At 35.2% G+C, this 20,969-nt stretch overlaps 1 protein-coding gene across 3 annotated transcripts in view; it reads left to right on the top strand.

Annotated features, from left to right (window-relative positions):
* Window positions 1-20,963, top strand: part of LRRC40 (leucine rich repeat containing 40) — a 58,404-nt gene extending 37,441 nt beyond the window's left edge. For all 3 annotated transcript variants that reach the window (XM_020288903.2, XM_012787962.3, XM_020288895.2), the window contains 6 exons: window positions 287-395; window positions 3,316-3,423; window positions 12,236-12,346; window positions 14,451-14,528; window positions 17,148-17,333; window positions 19,866-20,963. In XM_020288903.2, the coding sequence (XP_020144492.1) occupies window positions 287-395; window positions 3,316-3,423; window positions 12,236-12,346; window positions 14,451-14,528; window positions 17,148-17,333; window positions 19,866-19,971 (698 nt within the window). In that variant the 3' untranslated portion in view covers window positions 19,972-20,963. The remainder of the gene's footprint in view (window positions 1-286; window positions 396-3,315; window positions 3,424-12,235; window positions 12,347-14,450; window positions 14,529-17,147; window positions 17,334-19,865) is intronic.
* Window positions 20,964-20,969: the final 6 nt, after the last annotated feature.

Genomic DNA, 20,969 nt, shown 5'->3' with positions numbered 1-20,969 from the left:
TTAGACATTGTAGTATTAAAAGGTTTTGAAATCATACTATAGTAACTTTATCTGTTTTCTATTAAATATTCTAGACTGAAATTTGAGTTATGGGAAATAAAACATGACTGAAGGCATTCTCACAAATAATACCTAGAAGTCATGTACACTATTTTTACATATTACCAAGAATTTTTAAAATGATTTTGTATTATAATTATTGATTTTATATAACTTTTTAAATTTTTTATTTATTTTTTTCTTCTTCTTCTTCTTCTTTTTTTTAATATAACTTTTCTTTTGCCAGATGATGGACCTAGCCAAAGTGACTCTGTTACTGAGACTGCAATGACACTACCAAGTGAATCCAAAGTCAATATACACGCCATCGTCACATTAAAAATATTAGACTATAGGTATGTAATTCATTTTTTTAAACATTGCCAAGCACATAGGAAACTTAAGAGGAAAAAAAAACCCTTCAGAAAAAGGAAAATTGATAAGGAGGAATGTATCAGAGTACTTAGAGTAACAGCTGTTGCAAAAAACAATGATGAAATGAAAGCATTAAAAGTATAATGAATTTAAATGCCCATTCCTTTTGTGATAGATGATTTCATTAATAGTAATATTTTTATAATAATATTTTATTATTACAAATAATAAAAAAGTGAAAATATTGATAATAAACTTCTCTGATTCAGTAACCAGTGTCTAGAGAGAATTTTATATCAGGGGAGTCTTTTTAGTCAGTAAGTTTATTTAATTAAAACCTTGACTAGCAGACAAAGCTTGAGAGATTGTACCTGCTAATTTATCTATACATAAGTCAAATAATACTTCGTAGTAATAATGTGTTCTGGTAATGTGCACATATATTAAAACTGAAACATTTACAATGTTAATGTATAATTGAGACAGAGCCTAAACATTTTTATATGTTATGGAAATATATTAAATTAGGGGAAAGAAGAAACCTATATAAAGATTGAAGATAGTTGTCAGTTATCCTTTCTGTATTGTCTATGGCAACAATAATAAAAATAAGCAATGCTGTTAAAGCTTCTGTTGTGATCAGTTCATGTATGGGTAGATGTTGTAGTGAACATAAAAAAAGAATAGGTTAGATAGGTGACTAGATTTATTCAAGAATCTATACAGCCAGTTCAGTGTCTGGCCTCTTATCCTTAATGTAGCAATAGGATCCACCTTCTTAGCAGACAGGATATAGTCTCCATTTCCTATTTGTTGGATTTCATTCACATTGTTCTCACCTCTTGTCGGCCACTCTTTGATATATGTATTAGTAGAAATCACTACTCTAAGCCAAGTTCCTTTTGCCACATGAACACAGGTAGTGTGTTACTCTATACTTATATTTGTGTACTACTTCTCACATAGCATGGCAACTTAGCATATCTTATCTTCCACATCATATACCTATTTATTCAGTAGATATTTTTGGAGTCTACTAATGAAACAGACTTCATTCCTGCCCTAGACTTTCTTGGCTTAGAATTTATCTCTGGCTTCCATTTCCTCCATTCTGTATTGATGCCATTTATTGAGTTTTTGTTCTATGCTGGGCATACTAGGTACATATGCTGTTGTTTTTAGTTATGTAGACAATATATAAAATATATTGACCCAATTTTATTTGGGGCAACCATTCCCACTTTTGTAAGGTACAAATATCACAGAAGCATAATAAAGATATATCTTAGGTTGCTTTGATTTTAAATTTATTGTAGTTTATTTTTCTCAGAGACTTTAATTGGAAAGGAATATTCTATTTAAAATATAAAGTAATTCTCAATCTGAAGGCATAAATGCTTTTTCAACTAAATTTTGAAAATAGCATAAATTTTCCAGTGGATTAGCATAAATCAATTCCCTATGACTTGAACATTTCTGATTGAGAAAATGAAAATGCTGCATCTGCACAGAAGAAAATGGAACCATAAGAGTAGAAGGCATAATAATTATGAAATTTTGACAATCTTTTTACATACCCATTTTATGATGGCTTTCCTGCATGATTCTCCCATATCATGTATTATAGGTAATATTGTTTTCTTGTGTATACATTCATTGACATTACATTGAATTTTCTTTTAGGTGGGTAACATTGTGTTAGGCATTCATAACTTTAAAAAAAGAATGTAAGGATAATGGCTAATACTAGCATCAATAAATTATTAAATTTGCAAATGTTAGACTTCTATACAGTTGTCCCCACTTATCCACAGTTTCACTTTCTATGGTTGCAGTTACCTGTGGTTGACTACAGTTTGAAAATATTAAATGGAAAATTTCAAAAATAAACAACTCCTAAGTTTTACATTGCCTGCTGTTCTTAGTAGCATAATGAAATCTTGCATGGTCTCTCTCCATTCTGCCAGGGACACGAATCATCCCTTTGTCTAGTGTATCCAAGTTGTATATGCTACTGGCCCTTAGTCACTTAGTAGTCATCTCAGTTATCAGATCAAAAAAACAGTATTAATATATACTATATAGAGTTCAGTAGTGTCCATAGTTTTAGGCATCCACTGGGGGTCTTAGAATGTATCCCCCTGGATAATGGAGAATTACTGTACTTTTCATTTAAGATTAATTTATATTTTATTGAAAATCTTACTGAGAATTTTAATTAAAACAAAATTTATTTATGTTTACATTTGAAAAAATATGGTATATATAACAATAGCTCTTTAGATTGTAATTTTATAGAAGCTAGGTTCAGGAAAAGTAAATTACAAAGCTCGTTAATGGTATATCTAGGAATAGTTTAGTTTCAGTCCACTGCTCTGACTACCTTTTCACATACTAAAGGAGAGAGAAAGTGGTCTAGGTTACTAAACTTAGTTTAGTATAATGCTGAACTTTCAAAAATTGTTACCTTGCAGCAAGCTATATACTCAAAGAAAGATGACAGATAGCCCCTTTATTAGAGTTTTAAGAAGAGGGGCAAAAACCTGTTTTTAAAATGATAGATTTAGTTTCACTCAGAAGTAGAGGAATGGGCTGTCCATTTATTATATGATTTACAGATATCTCAGGCTCTGAAGATATATGTCTGTTTTTATTTACATTGAGTATACAAATGCCGAGAAGGTGTAGCAAAATGTGTTGTAACACAGTATGTTGTCTGAATTCCTAACAGTGAACATTTTGTGGGTTGGTAGATTTTTGTGGCAGTTTTTATAAAACTTCATAACCAACTACCTTGAAAATTTTATGAAATCTGTAAAGTACTTTATAAATGAGTAATAATAATCATATCTTTCTGAACTGCTAAGAATGGTTCATTTTTAAAAATCATTTTCCATTTAGTGATAAACAAACACCTTTGATTCCTGATGAAGTGTTTGATGCAGTAAAAAGCAACATCATCACTTCTGTTAACTTCAGTAAGAATCTGCTATGTGAAATTCCAAAAAGGTAAGAATTATTCATGATGCCATTTCTATTAGGCTGTGACTTGTTCTTAGTTGTATTCTCATCTTAGTTGCAAGAAAAATTGTTTTTCATGGTTTTTTTAATTAGAAAGTATATGTACATTGTTTTGTTATTAATATTAGAGGGATTTTGCAAAATATCATTATTTCCAGAAACACTTTTATCATTTGTCTGAGAGGTATAGAGGTTTTTTTAAAACTTTGGTTTTTTTTCTTTTACTTTTTTTTTAAATTTCAGCACATTATGGGGGTACAGATTTTAAGGTTTCAATAAATGCCCTTTCCCCCTCCCCCAACAAGTCTGAGTTTCCAGCATGACCATCCCCCAGATGGTGCATATCTCACTCATTATGTATGTATATAGCCGCCCCCCTCCCTCCTGCCCAATACCCTATTACTGTAGTACCTATGTGTCCACTCAGGTGCTGCTCAGTTAATACCAGTTTGCTGGTGAGTATATGTGGTGCTTGTTTTTCCATTCTTGGGATACTTCACTTAGTAGTATGGGTTCCAGCTCTAACCAGGAAAATATAAGATGTGCTATATCACCATTGTTTCTTAGAGCTAAATAGTATTCAATGGTATACATATACCACATTTTATTAATCCATTCTTGGATTGATGGGCACTTGGGCTGTTTCCACAGCCTTGCAATTATGAATTGTGCTGCTATAAACATTCGAGTGCAGGTGTCTTTTTTGTAGAGTGTCATTGGTTCTTTTGGGTAGATGCCCAGGAATGGGATTGCTAGATCAAATGGTAGATTCACTTGTATCTAGAGGTTGAACGAGTTTGCAGTCCCACCAGCAGTGTAGGAGTGTTCCTCTCTCTCCGCATCCACGCCAGCATTTGTTATTTGGAGACTTTTTGATAAAGGCCATTCTCACTGGGGTTAAGTGATACCTCATTGTGGTTTTGATTTGCATTTCCCTGATGATTAGAGATGTTGAGCATTTTTTCATATCTTTGTTGGCCATTCATCTGTCTTCTTTAGAAAAGTTTCTGTTCCAGTCCTTTGCCCTCTTTTTAATAGGGTTATTTGATTTTTTCTTGCTGATTTTCATGAGTTCTAAGTATATTCTAGTTATCAGCCCCTTATCGGATGCATAGGATGCACAAATTTTCTCCCATTCTGTAGGTTGTCTGTTTACTTTCAGACTGTTTCTTTGGCTGTGCAGAAGCTTTTTAGTTTGATCATGTCCCATTTATTTATTTTTGTTGCTAATGTGATTGCCTTTGGGGACCTCTTCATAAACTCTTTGCCTAGGCGGATGTCTAGGAGAGCATTTCCAACATTTTCCTCTAGAATTCTAATAGTTTCATACCTTAGGTTTAAGTGTGTTATCTAGCGTGAGCTGATTTTTGTGAGAGGTGAAAGGTGTGGGTCCTACTTCAGCCTTCTACAAGTGGCTATCCAGTTTTCTGAGCGCCATTTATTGAAAAGGGATTGTTTTCCCCAGCGTATGTTTTTGTCTGCTTTGTCAAAGATAAGATGGCTATATGAGGATGGTTTTATATCAGGATTCTCAGATGTGTTCCACTGGTCAATATTCCTATTTTTGTGCCAATACCATATTGATTTAATTACTACAGCTTTGTAGTATAGTTTGATATCTGGCACATTAATGCCTCCCATTTTGGTTTTGTTTCCTAGAATTCCTTTTGATATTCGGGGTCTTTTTTGGTTGCATATGAAGCATACAATTATTTTTTCTATATCTGTGAAGAATGCTGATGGGATTTTAATAGGTATTGCATTGAATCTGTAGATCAGTTTGGGTAGTATAGACATTTTAATGATGTTGAGTCTGCCGATCGACGAGCATGGAATGGATTTCCATCTGTTTACATCCTCTGCTATTTTCTTCCTCGGTGTTTCATAGTTCTCCCTGTAGAGGTCTTTTACCTCCTTGGTTAAGTACATTCCTAGGTACTTTAATTTCTTTGTTGCTATTGTGAAGGGAATTGAGTCTTTGATTTGGTTCTCAATTAGATTATTGTTGGCGTATATGAATGCCTCTGATTTCTGTGTATTGATTTTGTATCCTGAGACTCTACTAAATTCATTTATCAGTTCCAGAAGTTTCTTGGTTGAATCTTTGGGGTTTTCTAAATATAATATCATATCATCAGCAAACAGTGAAAGTTTGATCTCTGCTGGCCCTATTTGGATACCTTTCATTCCACTTTCCTGTCTGATTGCTGTAGCCAGAACTTCCAGCACTATGTTGAATAGAAGTGGAGATAGTGGGCAGCCTTGTGTGGTTTCAGTTCTAAGTGGGAATGCTTTCAATTTTTCCCCATTCAGTATGATGTTGGCTATGGGTCTGTCATATATGACTTGTATCATTTTTAGGTATGTTCCTTCTATGCCTATTTTATTAACTGTTCGTATCATGAAAGGGTGTTGAATTTGTCAAAAGCTTTTTCTGCATCTATTGAAAGAATCATGTGGTCTTTGTTTTTGCTTCTGTTTATGTGATGAATTGCATTTATAGATTTACGTATGTTGAACCATCCCTGCATCCCTGGGATGAAGCCCACTTGGTCGTGATGGATTATTTTTTGATAAGCATCTGGATTTGGTTAGCTAAGATTTTGTTGAAAACTTTTGCATCTATATTCATTAGGGATATTGGTCTGTAGTTTTCTTTTTTTGTTGCATCCTTTCCTGGTTTTGGTATCAGAGTAATATTCGCTTCATAAAAGGTGTCGGGGAGGTTTCCTTTCTTCTTGATGTTGTGGAATAGTTTCTGCAAGATAGGTACTAGTTCTTCTTTGTAAGTGTGGTAAAATTCGGGTGTGAAATCACCTGGACCAGGACTTTTCTTTTTAGGGAGATATTTAATTGCTGTTTCTATTTCAGCTCTTGAGATTGGTCTGTTCAGGGAATCTATTTCTTCCTGGTTGAGCCTAGGAAGGCTGTGTGTTTCTAGAAATTTGTCCATTTCCTCCACATTTTCCAGTTTGTGTGCATAAAGATTTTTGTAGTACTCATAAATTATATCTTGTATCTCTTTGGGATCAGTTGTGATATCTCCTTTTTTTGTTCCTGATGAAGCTTATAAGAAGCTTATTTCTCTTTTCTGCTTTTCGTTAGCTTAGCCAATGGCGTGTCAATTTTGTTTATTTTTTCAAAGAACCAACTTTTTGTTTTATTAATCTCCTGAATAGCTTCCCTGTTTTCAATTTCATTTAGTTCTGATTTGATCTTGTTGATTTCACCACTTCTGCTGGGTTTGGGGCTGGTCTGTTCTTCTTTTTCCAGCTCTTTGAGTCGTTTCATTAGATTGTCTATTTGTGATCATTTTGACTTTTGGTTATAGGCATTCATGGAGATAAACTTTCCTCTCAGAACTGCTCTAGCTGTGTCCCAGAGGATTTGATAACTTGTCTCTCCATTGTCATTTTCTTCATAGAATTTTTTTATTTCCATTTTGATTTCTTCATTTATGAAGTAATCATTTAGTAGAAGGTTGTTTAATTTCCACGTTTTTGTGTAGAAATGTGAGTTTCTATTACGGTATGATTTGTATTTTTTTAAATTTCTTGAGGTTTACTTTGTGTCCTAGGATATGGTCAATCTTAGAGAATGTCCGTGAGCTGATGAGAAGAACGTATATTCAGTGGATTTTGGGTAGAATGTCCTGTAAATGTCAGTCAGACCCAATTGTTCTAGAGTTTTGTTTAAGTCCATTGTTTCTTTATTAATTTTCTGTTTGGAGGATCTGTCTTGTGCCGTCAGTGGGGTGTTGAAATCTCCAGTGATTATGGAGTTGCTATTAATCCATTTGCTTAGATCCAGTAAGGTTTGCTTTATGAATCTGGGTGCACCTAAGTTGGGTACATATATATTTAAAATTGTTATCTCTTCTTGTTGAAAATGACCCTCTTTGTCTTTCACTACTTTTGTTGCTTTAAAAACTAAATCATCTGAAGTTAGAACTGCCAAGCCAGCCTTCTTTTGGCTTCCACTTGCTTGGAACACTGATCTTCCCCCTTTTACTTTTAGTCTTTTAACCTGCATCCTTGCAGGTTAGATGTGTTTCCTGAAGACAGCATATACTTGGCTTGTATTTTCTTATCTATTCAGCCAGCTTATGTCTCTTGAGTGGAGAGTTTAAGCCGTTCACATTTATTGAGAGAACTGATTGGTAAGGTAGATTATTGTTCATTCTGTTGGGTTGGATGTTGTTGCTTTGATTTCTCTCTTGAGCCATTGTATTATCTGGCCTTTAATCTTTGGGTTTTGGTTATTTTTATATTTGTGAGTCTTTATTATGGTGTTCCATGCGTAACACTGTTTTGAGTACTTCTTGTAGGGCTGGTTTTGTCTTGGTGAATTCTCTGAGACTCTGCTTATCTGAGAATGTCTTTATTTCTTCTTCATATACGAAGCTTAATTTTGCAGGGAATAATATTCTAGGCTGGGCATTGTTTTGTTTCAGAAGAGTGAGAATGGGGCCCTAGTCTCTCCTTGCTTGTGAAGTCTCATTAGAGAATTCTCGTGTTATTCGAATTGGCTTTCCCTTGTATGTCACTTGCTTCTTTCGTCTTACAGCTCTTAGAAGGGCTTCTTTAGTTGATATTTTGGTCAGTCTGATGACTGCATGTTGTGACGTCTTCCTGTTTGCATTGAATCTTCCAGGGGTCCTCTGAGCTTCTTGAACTTGCATATCGAGATTTTGAGCAAGGCCTGGGAAATTTTCTTCTATTATATCTTCAAATAGCTCGTCCAACCCTTGAGTGTTGTCTTCTTCCCCTTCTGGTAACCCTATGACCCTCACATTAGTTTTCTTCACACAATCCCACATCTCTTGTAGGCTTTGCTCTTTTCTCTTGTTTCTCTGCTCTATCTCTGTGACTGATTTATTTAATTGGAGGATGTTATCTTTAATCTCTGAGATTCTTTTTTCTGTTTGATCTACTCTGTTCTTGAGACTTTCCACTGTATTTTGTAGTTCCCTGAATTGATTCTTCATTTCCAGGAGTTCGATTAAACTTTTCTTCATTGTGTCGATTTCTTTAGTGAACTTTTGTTCCAGATCCTGGAGGCTTTTTATGGTTTCTTTGTGTTGGTTATTGAGTTGTTGTGCAGGTCGGTGAGTGTTCTTATTATTCACATACGAAATTCCTCTTCTGTCATTTTGGTTGCCTGATTTTGGTTGGTGTCTGTTTCTAGGGGGCTGGTGCTCCTCGTTGGGGGTGTGTTTTCCATTTGGTTCTTCATATTTCCTGAGTTCCTTCGCTGATTCTTCCCATGTCGATCAGTTGTTGTTTCTTTCTTTTAGGTTTTTGTTTGGGTATTCACATACCTTGTTTAGTTTCTGAGCCAGTAGGTGGTGTCTGTGGGTGAGATTCGACCACTCCCTGTATAATGAGTCAGTAGGTGCCGTGAAAAGGCTGTGCAGGATGCCCTCCCTGTGAGTAGGTGGCGCTTGGTTGGGGGAACAGGCTACGCTGTTGTTTTTGTGTCCTGTTATCAGCTCTTCCTGTAGAGAGGCACTCTAGTGCCTCAGGTGGTTGGTGGGGCCCTGGGACTTCCAGGTGTGTCCTTTTCTCCCCCTCAGTGAGGGCTGGTCTAGGAGAGAGTCTGGGAAGAGCTGGATTGGGTAAGCCTGCCTTCAGGCACCACCAATGTCATTAGCAGGGGTCAAAGTTCTATTCTCTGCCTCTAGGAAAAGCTGTCAGGGAGGGGCTGGAATGATCCAGCTCGGTCAGAGAGTCTGTGTGTTGGGGTGGGGCTGTCTGAGACCCACAGTCTGGAGCAGGCCTGGCTTCTTTCCACCCTCCCCAACTGCGTGGCTACTTCTGCGCCTCTGCCAGCAGGCCAGACCACATGCCACCAGGCCTCCCCGGACTGTGATGCCGGCAGGGAGGTTCCCTGTGCAGAAACGCCACCTGGGCTGGGCGCAAGGCCTCCCTTTGGGGGGAGGGTTGCCCTCTAGGAAGCTGCTCTGTCCCTGGAGGCACACACACCTCAGTAGGCTGTTCATGTATATCCCTTTGCCCCGGGCAGTGTGAGACCTCAGTGCACGGGATCTGGTCTGCAGGTCTGACCTCTGGGTCCCAGAGTTCAAACTATATCTCCACCAGGGAGAGGAGTGCCAGTCCCAATTCACCTACGAGGAGCCCAAGCTGGGTCTGTCTCTTAGCCTCAGGGTCTGCCCCGTTCTCCTGGGATCACCGTGCCAGCAGCACCTGGGAGTGCTGGCGGGTAGAGAGCTCACAGTCTGAGTTCCCCTTAGTCAGCTGTAGGGCCCCCAAAGGGAAGGTCTCGTTTCTTGTAGGTGCCTCGGGCTTGTGGCTATATTGTCTCTCTGGGCAGCCGCGGGTAGGGTCGGCGGAGGGGAGAATGAGTCAACCTGGCGCCTGCTGTGTGGCTCGGGTCTGTGCACACGGAGGTGCCCCGAGGGATTTGGGAGCCTGGTGCCGCATCCACTACTGGCTCACCGCTTACTGGCAGCGGCCATCACTGGGCTGGTGTCCGCAGGTCTCTCCACCCCCTGGAGAGCCCACCAGCAGTCCGAGATGCAGGCAATGGGTAAGGGCCGATCCACCTACCCTTCCTGCTGGTCTTCTGGCTGTTCCGGAGGTCTCAGCTTCCAGTTCTCCTCTGCGACCTCCTCCTGTGGAGTCTCCCGTGGTCTCCGGTACTCCTTCCGACCCTCGTCCAATGTAGGCTCGTCTTCTTGCTTCTTTCTTCTAATTTCTGCTAGAATCTGTCTTTTCTGCAGAGACACTCTGTCTGGCAGTGTTTCTCGTCCACCATCTTGATTCAATCCTTTTTTTTTTTTTTTTTTTTTGAGACAGGATCTCACTCTGTTGCTCAGGCTCTATAGAGTACAGTGATGTCATCATTAGCTCACTGTAACTTCAAAACCTGGGCTGAAGTGATCCTCCCATGTCAGCCTCCTGAGTAGCTGGGACTACAGGTGCATGCTACCATACCAGGCTAATTTTTAAATTTTTTGTAGAGATGGGGTCTCACTATTGCCCAAGCTGGTCTTGAACTCCTGGTCTCAAGTGATCCTCCTGCCTGGGTCCCCCAAAGTGCTAGGATTACAGGCCACAGTGCCTCACCTCTTTTACATTTTAAACTTAAGGAAAATAGGTATTAGGATTATTAAAAATGTTCAATTATTTTTCCTGTATAATGGAATATTAGAGGAAAGTGTTAGGAGATCATCCAATACTAGGCCCATGTGGATTAATAGGAATTTTCATTTAGTGTTTTATGTTAATGAATTGCTAAGCCACTGAATTTTCCCACTGATAATAAAAACAAAATTGCCTGAAGTCTGTTAATATTTTCCTCCCAGAAAAGGATTCTTTACTTGTAATTGTTAGAAGTCACTTGCATTATATTTTATACTGGTTAACACATTTATGTTGTTATTATAGGAAAATCTTTAGGTTATAAGAGAAAATTAGTTCGATAGTGTTGAACTTTTAAAAATATTTGTTATCTAACAGTAAACTATATACCCAAAGAAAGCTGAGAGATAACCTAGGATTTAAAACAACCACATGTGAGACCAGATAGGGTAATGGTAAGGAACTTAAACAATAGAGTTGATTGCTTGTACTATATCCCAGGTCTACTAAATGTGTGGTTATTGGACAGATTAACTAGCTGCTCAAGAACTAAATTAAATGACATAATCCACATAAAACATTTTACCAGAGTCTATGCTTAGTAAGCACATTAATACTTTAAGGAAAAAAATAGAGTATGATGTGGAAGAGGGTGATATATTGAGGAAATAGAATCTGACTTCCAAAAAATTTTTTTAGATGTTTAAAATTTTTTTAAAAGTCAGACAAACCATAATTTGCTTTCTATTTTATAGCGTACTGTTTGGGGAATACAGATCTTGAAAGATGACGATTTATGAGAGTCCTTTGCAAAAGGAAATACAGTTTGTTTCCTGGTTCTTTGTCGTAGGAAAGGCCGAGAAGATATTTGATAGAATAGTTGAGCATTTAGATTTGCTCTCAGATAGGATAGGTCTGTTTTGGGGCGGTCCTGGAGTCCTGGATCAAACGAGTTAATTAGGAGTAAAGATGGAGAGATTTAAGAGACATTACCTTATTATTTACTTCCTCATTTTATCCCACAATCTGGTTCTTTTTATGCAAAACAATGTTATTCTGTTACCACAGCTATTATATCACATTTTGAGTAACTTTGAAAGCCAATGAAGAAAAATAGTAAAAAAAAAAAAATAGTCAAAAAAAGCATACCTTTTTCTAGAGAATTTCTAAACCACTTTCCCTCTTTCTTAAATTTTTAATTCATAATTCATACTTTTCACCATATTTTCTGGTTATAAAAATAATACATATTCATAAAATTTTGGACTAAATAAAGGGACATATCAGTTAAAGTCCCATCACTGATTTATTCTGTTAACTTCATTGCATATTTTATTTCAAGCTGTTCCTCATTTGGGATTATATGTACAATTTGTATCTTGACTGGTTTATTCGTCCTAAGTATTTCCCTTTATGTAAACAATACTTTAAAAATATAATTTAGCTGTATAATGTAAGATTGGTTATGGCAATAAATAAAACATATTGTTTCTTTTTAAACATTATTATGGGTACATAATAGTTTATATTTATAGGGTACATGTGATGTTTCAGTACAGGCATATAATTTGTAATAATCAAATCAGAGGTATTGGGGTATCCATTACCTCAAGTATTTATCATTTTTTTGTTATTAGGAACATTCCAAGTCCACTCTTTTAGTTATTTTAAAGTTCATATTGTTTGTTTTGTTTCAGGATTATAGAACTGAAGGAAATGGTTTCTGATGTTAATCTCAGTTTTAATAAGCTTTCCTTTATATCCTTGGAGTTATGTATGCTTCAAAAATTGACTTTTTTGGATCTCAGGTATTTATTGATACTATTGCTTGCCTTTTTAAAAAAAATTATAACTTGTCTTTGAGTTTTGCTTAACTTTTGCTACCTCGTATTTTCCTATGTAAGTATGGAAACTAGTCTTTAGTTTATTAACAGTATTTTAGGAGAAATCTAAGTAAGCACTTAGAAAATATTAGAAATATTAGGAAATGATTAGACATTTATCATTATAATTAGACATTTACAAGTTAAATGTTAAGGCAAAATTATTTAAAATATTAACCCATTCTAAGTAAAATTATAGATAACACATGGAAAGTATTTCCTTCACGTTGTTTCTTTCCTGAAAGTAAATAGCATAAAACTGCTATACCCTTATGTTGGCACAGTAGCTAGCATGGGTTCTCTTTAAAGAACCTGCTTGGTTTCAAAATATTACATTAAACATTCAATGCCAGAAATAACGAAAAAGAACACTATGAGTGGCAATAAAGAGAAAAGAAGCCATGTTTAAGACTGCAGAGGTAATAAGAAATTTAATTTAAATATGTCCAAATTGAAGTGACAGAATCACAAGTGTCACAGTTCTTTAAGGTTAATAACATATGTTTCAGGGGTAGATAGTCATTTATTTTCTTGGGCTTTAAAATTTTACTTGTAAACTATATCTTGATTGCCTGGGCTTCCATGTGCTTTATTAGGTATGTTTTTAGTTTATTTAAAATATAGCTTCTCTGTGATGATGCCACTGCACTCTAGCCCGGGTAACAGAGTGAGACCCTGTATTTAAAAAAAAAAAAATATATATATATATATATATATATATATATATATATATGTATATACACATATATATACACATATATATAGCTTCTCTTGCTTAGCTCAAACAGTAGTCAAATAATGATAAACTAATTTATATCTCTTCGAGAATTTGTTCTTCCCATAGAGACAAAAATGTTTTACTTATGAGATGGAAGCAAGTCCACTAATATCCTGCTCCTATTAGATGTGGAATTGCTTCCATTTTTGGGTGGCAATTACACTGACAAAACTGTAAAACCACATTTTAGTTCGTTATTAATGGAGCAGAGGGAAGAATCCAAGTCTCTGTTGCTGCTGTCTTTATTTCTTTTTGACCAAACTTGTCTGTGTGTATAAGCATCTGTCTATAATTATACTTGGAAGTTTCTAATTGAGTGACCAAATCTGCTTTTATGTCTGATATCAGGGAATAGAAACCAGCAATGGGTTATTCAACACAACTTAATACAGACAATAATTGGAGAAAAGTACAGAGAAAAAAAATATATAGGTTGTACTGTAGAAAATATGACTCTTACATGTTAGGCTTGACTTCTGAACCAAAAAAGTAGGTTTAGAGAAAATCATTCATTTATAATATGTAGCCATCTAGTTGGGAATAATTTTCTCACAGATATTTTCTATTATTAGTAATCATACTACCTCTAAAATCCTTCTACCTTCTTGTTAACCTCTTTTCTAGCATTGCTTCCAGGTCCTTCCAACAGTAAATGAGATTCTGTTTCCTGCCATGTTTCATTGTAAGAGCTAAAAAAAGAGGGGGGGGGGCACTGTATAAATTGAAATTCTAAATTTAGAGCAGAAAGGAACTTACTTAATGATTATGGAATAAAAAGCTCCAAGTTTCCAAATATAGAATCTCTTTAACTTTCTGTTTCGTTTCATTTTTTTAATATTTTTCAATTCTTGGAGTAGAATTTCATATCTGTATGTTAGACATATGTATTAACACTAATAGAATATTTATTTCATGTGGTATTATAGACAATGGGGAAATATTACCCAACTCAATGTGAAAGAGTTGAGGGATCAATTTACCATGTTTACCCTGTAAACACTATTACACCTTTTATTAAAGAATTGATTGCATTATCAATTGGTTGCATATTGGTATTACTAGGATTTGGCACACCAAATATTTGAGGCAGCTGACTAATTCAAAATTCTCAGAATTTAGCCTTAGTGAGATTAGATCAAGGACTGACAAGCTGATCCATGTAATTTTTTTCTTGCTAAACATTTTAATTATAAATTAAACTTGTAAAAATTTTCAAGCTTTATAAATTATCTGTTTTGATTTCTAATTTAGGAATAATGTTTTAAATTCTTTGCCTGAAGAAATGGAATCATTGATAAGACTACAAGTGATCAATCTTTCCTTTAATAGGTAAGAGAAAAGACGATTCTAATTGTCACTCTGGAAAATATGTAGGTCTTCTTTAGTAGAGAAAACAACTAAAAGAGCCAAATAAAAAGGCCCCTTACTTTTGCATTATTTCAGTATCCAGATTTTATTTTCACTTAGTTCTGCTTAGAATTGAAAGTGATGTTGCTGTTTTAGAATTCTTATAATTGATATCTAACAGATTTTTTATTTTTACCTTCTTATTCTTTTATTTTTACCTCTCTGAGAAACCTGTAGCCTAGTAGGAAGACAAATATGCAAATAAATAATTATATTTGCTATAAGGGAAGCACAGCACATAGGAAAATGTGTCATCTGAGATTACCTGAAGGTAGAGGAGATAGAATTGAATCAGAGGTTTAATAATAGACATTTGCCAGGTACACAGGGAGAGGGCATCCCAGTTAGAGCAAATATCATGTGCTAAGGCACAAAGATGTGAGAACATTGGGTGTTTGGAAAACTTCAAGAAGCTCAATGTGCCTACAACCATAAAGTAAGGAAGTAGAGGAGTAGAACTAACTAATAGATGATGTTTGGCATGTAAGTAGTAGCCAGCCCTTGAAGAGCTTTTTATGCTAAATGAAACTTAAGATTTTATTCTGCAATCAAGATACTGCAGATCAAGATATTGTACTATCAAGATACTGTAGATAATTGAGTTACTAATTTTTATTCGGAGCTAATTATCTGCTTATGCTGTACCAAGTACTTTACATATACTGCCTCATTCTTATGAACACACTACATGGTAGTTCTGTTATTATGTCCATTTAAAAATCAAGGAATAGGCCGGGAGCAGTGGCTCACGCCTGTAATCCTAGCACTCTGGGAGGCCGAGGCGGGCGGATTGCTCGAGGTCAGGAGTTCGAAACTAGCCTGACCAAGCGCAAGACCCCATCTCTACTATAAATAGAAATAAATTAATTGGCCAACTAATATATGTAGAAAAAATTAGCCGGGCTTGGTGGCGCTTGCCTGTAGTCCTAGCTACTCGAGAGGCTGAGGCAGAAGGATTGCTTGAGCCCAGGAGTTTGAGGTTGCTGTGAGCTAGGCTGACGCCATGGCACTCACTCTAGCCTGGGCAACAAAGTGAGACTGTCTCAAAAAAAAAAAAATCAAGGAATAGAAGTTAAAAAACTCACCTCAGCTCTGCACAGATAGTAAATTATAGAGCCGGGATTTGAATCCAGATGATTTGATTCCAGAAATTGGACTCTTAACAACTATGTCATGATTTCTCCTATGATGAAAATTGATTCTGGTAGCAATTTAATAAAAATACTAATAGCTAACATTTACTACAACCCAGGTAATATCCTAAGGTCTTCAAATATATTCATTTAATTCTTATAACAAGCATATACATTTAGCACTAATTCACAGATGAGAAAGCTAATGCATAGTAATGTCAAAATACTGCTTATTTTAATATTTGTTTTGTCTGCTTCATTATTTTTACTTTCTTGTGTGTAGGTTATACCATTATTGTCATTATTTAAAATTATGTGCACTTCTCAGATCTCTCCTAATTTTTACTGGTGAATTGAGCTATCAGTTTTCTGTTGAGTTGTCAATTGAGCTATTAATATCAATTGCAAGTAATGTCTTTGGAGAGGTTACAAAAGGTAGCCCTAACTTCTGTGTTAACAGGTGAGCTACATCTTTTATAATTACCTGTTCATGGGTTGAGGAGAGGAAAGGAAAAAAAAAAAAAAAACAACCACTGTTTAGTGGCCATTTGGTCTATCTGTACTCCTGGTATGGGCTCTGCAGTCTCACTGGAACTTCAGAGCTGCCTTGAGGAACTTCAGAGCTGCCTTGAGTTTACCTATCACTATTGCTTCTTTTTACATCAAGGCAGCAAAGGAAGGGCAGTATGGGGAAGTGAAAAGGCCAAAGCTCTCCTTAAGCCCATCCATGTCTTTTCTGGTCCAGGCTGCAGTTTACGCCACACTAAAGCTGTGCCAGTCTCGGTCCCTCAAGGAGTCTTCAGTGATTGTGTGTTAATTGCAAATGTTGTTCTGAGAGCCATGAGCCTTCCCATCTCTCTCTTGTGGCATCTTCAGGGTTGCTTTGGACTAGGAAGCCAGCAGTCTATGCTAGTTGTCAGCTTTTTAAGAACCCAAAGTACATTAATTTTGGAAGCCTCAGTCAAAGCAAAATATAAATCTCTAATTTTACTTAATATATTGACAATGATTCTGTTTGTTTCATAAGGTGTAAAAGTGAACTAAGGAAGAATACGTACATGGAAACATTATATGGAGAATTTCAGGAAGAGATTTCCTTGTCTCCTGAATATGAACAGAAAAACATGAGAGAATTTACTCTGAAATTTTCTTTGATTTTATACAATAAGTAGTAACTGTTATAAGGCTGTCCACTCAACATATATTTCAAAGTTTCCAAAATTAGTCCTTTTTTTTATCTTCTGGAAAATTCAAAGAAAAACTTATGCCAAATATAAACTAACATACACTAAAAAAATTATTTCATGATACCAAATTTAAGATCATCTGTTTTAAGGAATGATTTTGATCTCTAATTCCAGTATAGTTCTGTTCATCTAATTCCTATGTTCTGTTCATTTATTAATAGATTCAAAATACTACCTGAAGTTCTATATCGTATCCTCTCACTTGAAACTGTTTTGATTAGTAATAATCAGATTGGATCTGTGGACGCTCAGAAAATGAAGACAATGGAAAATCTGACCACATTGGACCTTCAAAATAATGATCTCCTACATATTCCACCAGAACTTGGTAACTGTGTACACTTAAGGTAACTGCACCATCTTCTGAGTTCTGTTTATTTGATTGATTTGTTAAAGAGTTTTTTTTTTTTTCTTGCCGAGGTAAACTTGCAGGAAGCTGAAGTAACAGATTTAATATCCCATTAAAATCCAGAGTCTCAAGTTCATTTTTCAAATTTTACCAAATACATTTTTTAGCTTTGTTTATGTGGTATAATACATACACACACACACACACACACACACACACACACATATTAACTGATTGTTTCTGGTGGTACTTTTCTCATCACTGTTTATGTTTGTAACCTGAAACTCTACTGCATAAAAATGTCAGGAAATATAAACTCTTTAGCTTTGCATATAGGGTTATTTGAAATCTGATTACAAACTACTACTATTCCATTTCAAGCCCACCTTGGTCTTTCTCACTGTTTACATTTGCTGTTCCCTCAGCCTCAGATGCCCTTATCCTGCTTTGACCAATAATAAACCTAAATATCACCTTTGAAAACCTTCCCTATTCTCAAAGCAGCATTAATCCCTATTATGATTTCTCAACATGCTTTATGTGGATTCACTCTTCAGAAAAGAGTTATCCTAGTGTCTAGAACATAGTAAGCATCCAACAAGTGCTTATTAAGTTACTAAAGAGTGTTGGAGATGTCAACAGAAAGCCAAGTCATTAAGCAGAATGTGTCAGAAGTAATTTTATTATTGAAAACTGTATATTAATGCTTTGGCATTTTTTACTTCACTGGAGCAACACTGGCATCTGCTTTGGTACCTCATATTAGTCAATTATAGGAGACAAATACAGTTGATTCTCATTATTATTTTTTTTTTTTTTGAGACAGAGTCTCGCTTGTTGCCCAGGCTAGAGTGAGTGCCATGGCGTCAGCCTAGCTCACAGCAACCTCAAACTCCTGGGCTCAAGCAATCCTTCTGCCTCAGCCTCCCGAGTAGCTGGGACTACCGGCATGCACCACCATGCCCGGCTAATTTTATATATATATATTAGTTGGCCAATTAATTTCTTTCTATTTATAGTAGAGACGGGGTCTTGCTCTTGCTCAGGCTGGTTTTGAACTCCTGACCTCGAGCAATCCGCCCGCCTCGGCCTCCCAGAGTGCTAGGATTACAGGCTTGAGCCACCGCGCCCGGCCGATTCTCATTATTTATGGTGATTATATTCTACATAGTCACTGGGAACACTGAATTGGTGAATGCTGATCTCCTAGGGGAAATGTAGAGAGTTAGATTCCTATACGAATCAATACATAACCTTATTTTATGTGTTCTATGTAAAGACACCTTATTTAATATTGTTGACTCATTAACATTGAAATCATGGCCAATAGCACTATAATTTATGCCTGGTCAAAGCTTATCTAACACATGTATTTTCTCCATAAGGCACATTCATGCTTAGGGAAACTAGACAGCACTTTAGCACTACACTTGAGGCCATTTTAAACAGTGAAATCATCAATAAAAAGTACAAAAATTTGAAAAATGTCGTACTAAATGGACCACAAAAAGGATACTTATTTACAGTAAGAAGGCAAGAGCCTCACCTTGCTTGACCTCAGCTGAGAATGTGCCCATCAGGTGACTCAAACTTTTTGCTGCTCTGTGCATGTCCATGAATGATATTGCAAGTGCTATATGTATTGACTTTGGGGTTACAAATTTATTTTGAGTAGACAAATTTATAAATATGGAATCCATATATAGTAAGAATCAATTGTAATCTAGATTGTAAACCATTTTCTAGAAATTAAGAAAGTAAGTATTTAAAAGAATTCCCAAGAAACATAGAAATACTTTAAGATATAGTTTAGATCAACTATATAGTATGGTGTGAGTCCTTTGACTTTTGTTCACATAAATAGTTAAGCTATTACAAATTAATATAAAAATCTGTTCTATTTAAAGATATTCATTATATAAAACAAAACAGGCCTATAAATCTTAAATTGTATCTTATTTCAGAACATAGAAATAGATTTACATATGTGTATCTGGTCAAAGGAAGGAAAGGACAGACATTGTTTTAATGTTTTAGGGAGGCAGGGATTGGTGGTGGTGGTGATAATACATTGAAGTCCTTGGCATGGGTACTTGTTAATTTATTCATTCTAATACTTGTCTAAATCTAATTTGACCATTTGGTATATATAGTTATTATAAGATTGAAAAGAGGCTGGATAGAAGGGTGATTCAATTCACAGCTTTTTGAACTGAGACAAGTTTTTCTTACCTCCCTAAACTTGTATTTCCTCAATTATGAAATAGGAATATTAATGATCCTACATCATAGGATTGTTAGAGAATAGAATTAAAAGTTAAAGAGTGAAAATTACGTAGCTCAGTACCTTTCACATAATATTTAATAAATGTTTTGGTTATTTAGTTATAATTCTGTTTAAATGGTCAAATCTAAAAAAGGGCAGATATTTAAAAATACACAAATTTTATTTATAAAATTGCAAATGAAAATAGAAGAAAATTCTTGCTATGGAAAATGTTTAAGTTCTCAATTTTTCTCTTTTGTTCAGAACATTACTACTAGATGGAAATCCATTCCGTGTCCCTCGAGCGGCCATATTAATGAAAGGAACAGCTGCTATACTGGAATATTTGAGAGACCGAATTCCTACTTAAATTGGAGTTGTTTCATAATCCTGGTCAGGTTGATTCTTAAAAGGATATAACATTTTGTTTTAGTATTATCTTAAATATGATTGCTGTAATCTTGTAGTTTCCCAGTATCACCTAGCCATTTGTATAATTGGCCTGGGCCATATTCACTACCTTTAAATATTTTTACATTAACAACTATTTAACATTTTTCTAAGGTGTTGTATACATTGATAATGGTGAAAACCACATATTATGTTCATACATTTGTTGTGAATATTTTACACAGGATTTATCCGACTCACTTTCATTTTCTTATAGCAGGCAATTTCTTTAAAAGTGAATTTTTATTTAATGTGATTTAGTATTTTTGTAATAACAAAGCATAGAACTGGGGTTTTTTTTTTCATTTCTTTTTGTATTACATATAATGTGACCAATTGACTTGAATATGACTATCCTATTTTTACCTTTTTATTAGATATAAAATTGAAATGAATTTTACAGAATACTGGTTTTTGGCATTTAAAAAATAAGACCTTTCATTACTCATGATAGGAATTTTGTGATATGGTGGATCTCAGTACAAGTTTTAACATTCACTGTCTTGTTTTTGTTTTAATCTAGTTGAAATGTTTCTTTTCTAACTATTAGGTAGTTTTCTTTCCCCTGTTTTATGGAATTATTTTATGAGGGTTTGTTAATGTATGATATTTTAGGTCTGATGAAATAGTAATTTAAAAAAAAGGGTTGCTAATGTCACAGAAATGTACTCAAGATACAATTATTGGAGAAAATAGTGTAGAATTTAAACTTGACAATATTTTTAATGATGTCTTGGTATTGTTTCCATACAATAATCTTTAGATTTAAGACAATTAAAGAGATTGGATCTGAATATTTTCCTTTCAGTGAGAGTGTGAGCATTTAAAAACACCTTTTTTTCTTAAAAAAAATGTATTGAAGACCATTTCTTATTGATTCTATAGATAATAGCAACAGAAAACAACTAATAACATATA

The sequence above is a fragment of the Microcebus murinus genome, chromosome 2 (genome assembly GCF_040939455.1).
Source record: "Microcebus murinus isolate Inina chromosome 2, M.murinus_Inina_mat1.0, whole genome shotgun sequence".
In the NCBI taxonomy this organism is placed as follows: domain Eukaryota; kingdom Metazoa; phylum Chordata; class Mammalia; order Primates; family Cheirogaleidae; genus Microcebus; species Microcebus murinus.
The sequence above is the reverse complement of the archived record's forward strand: the minus strand, read 5'-3'. Positions and strand labels throughout refer to the sequence as shown.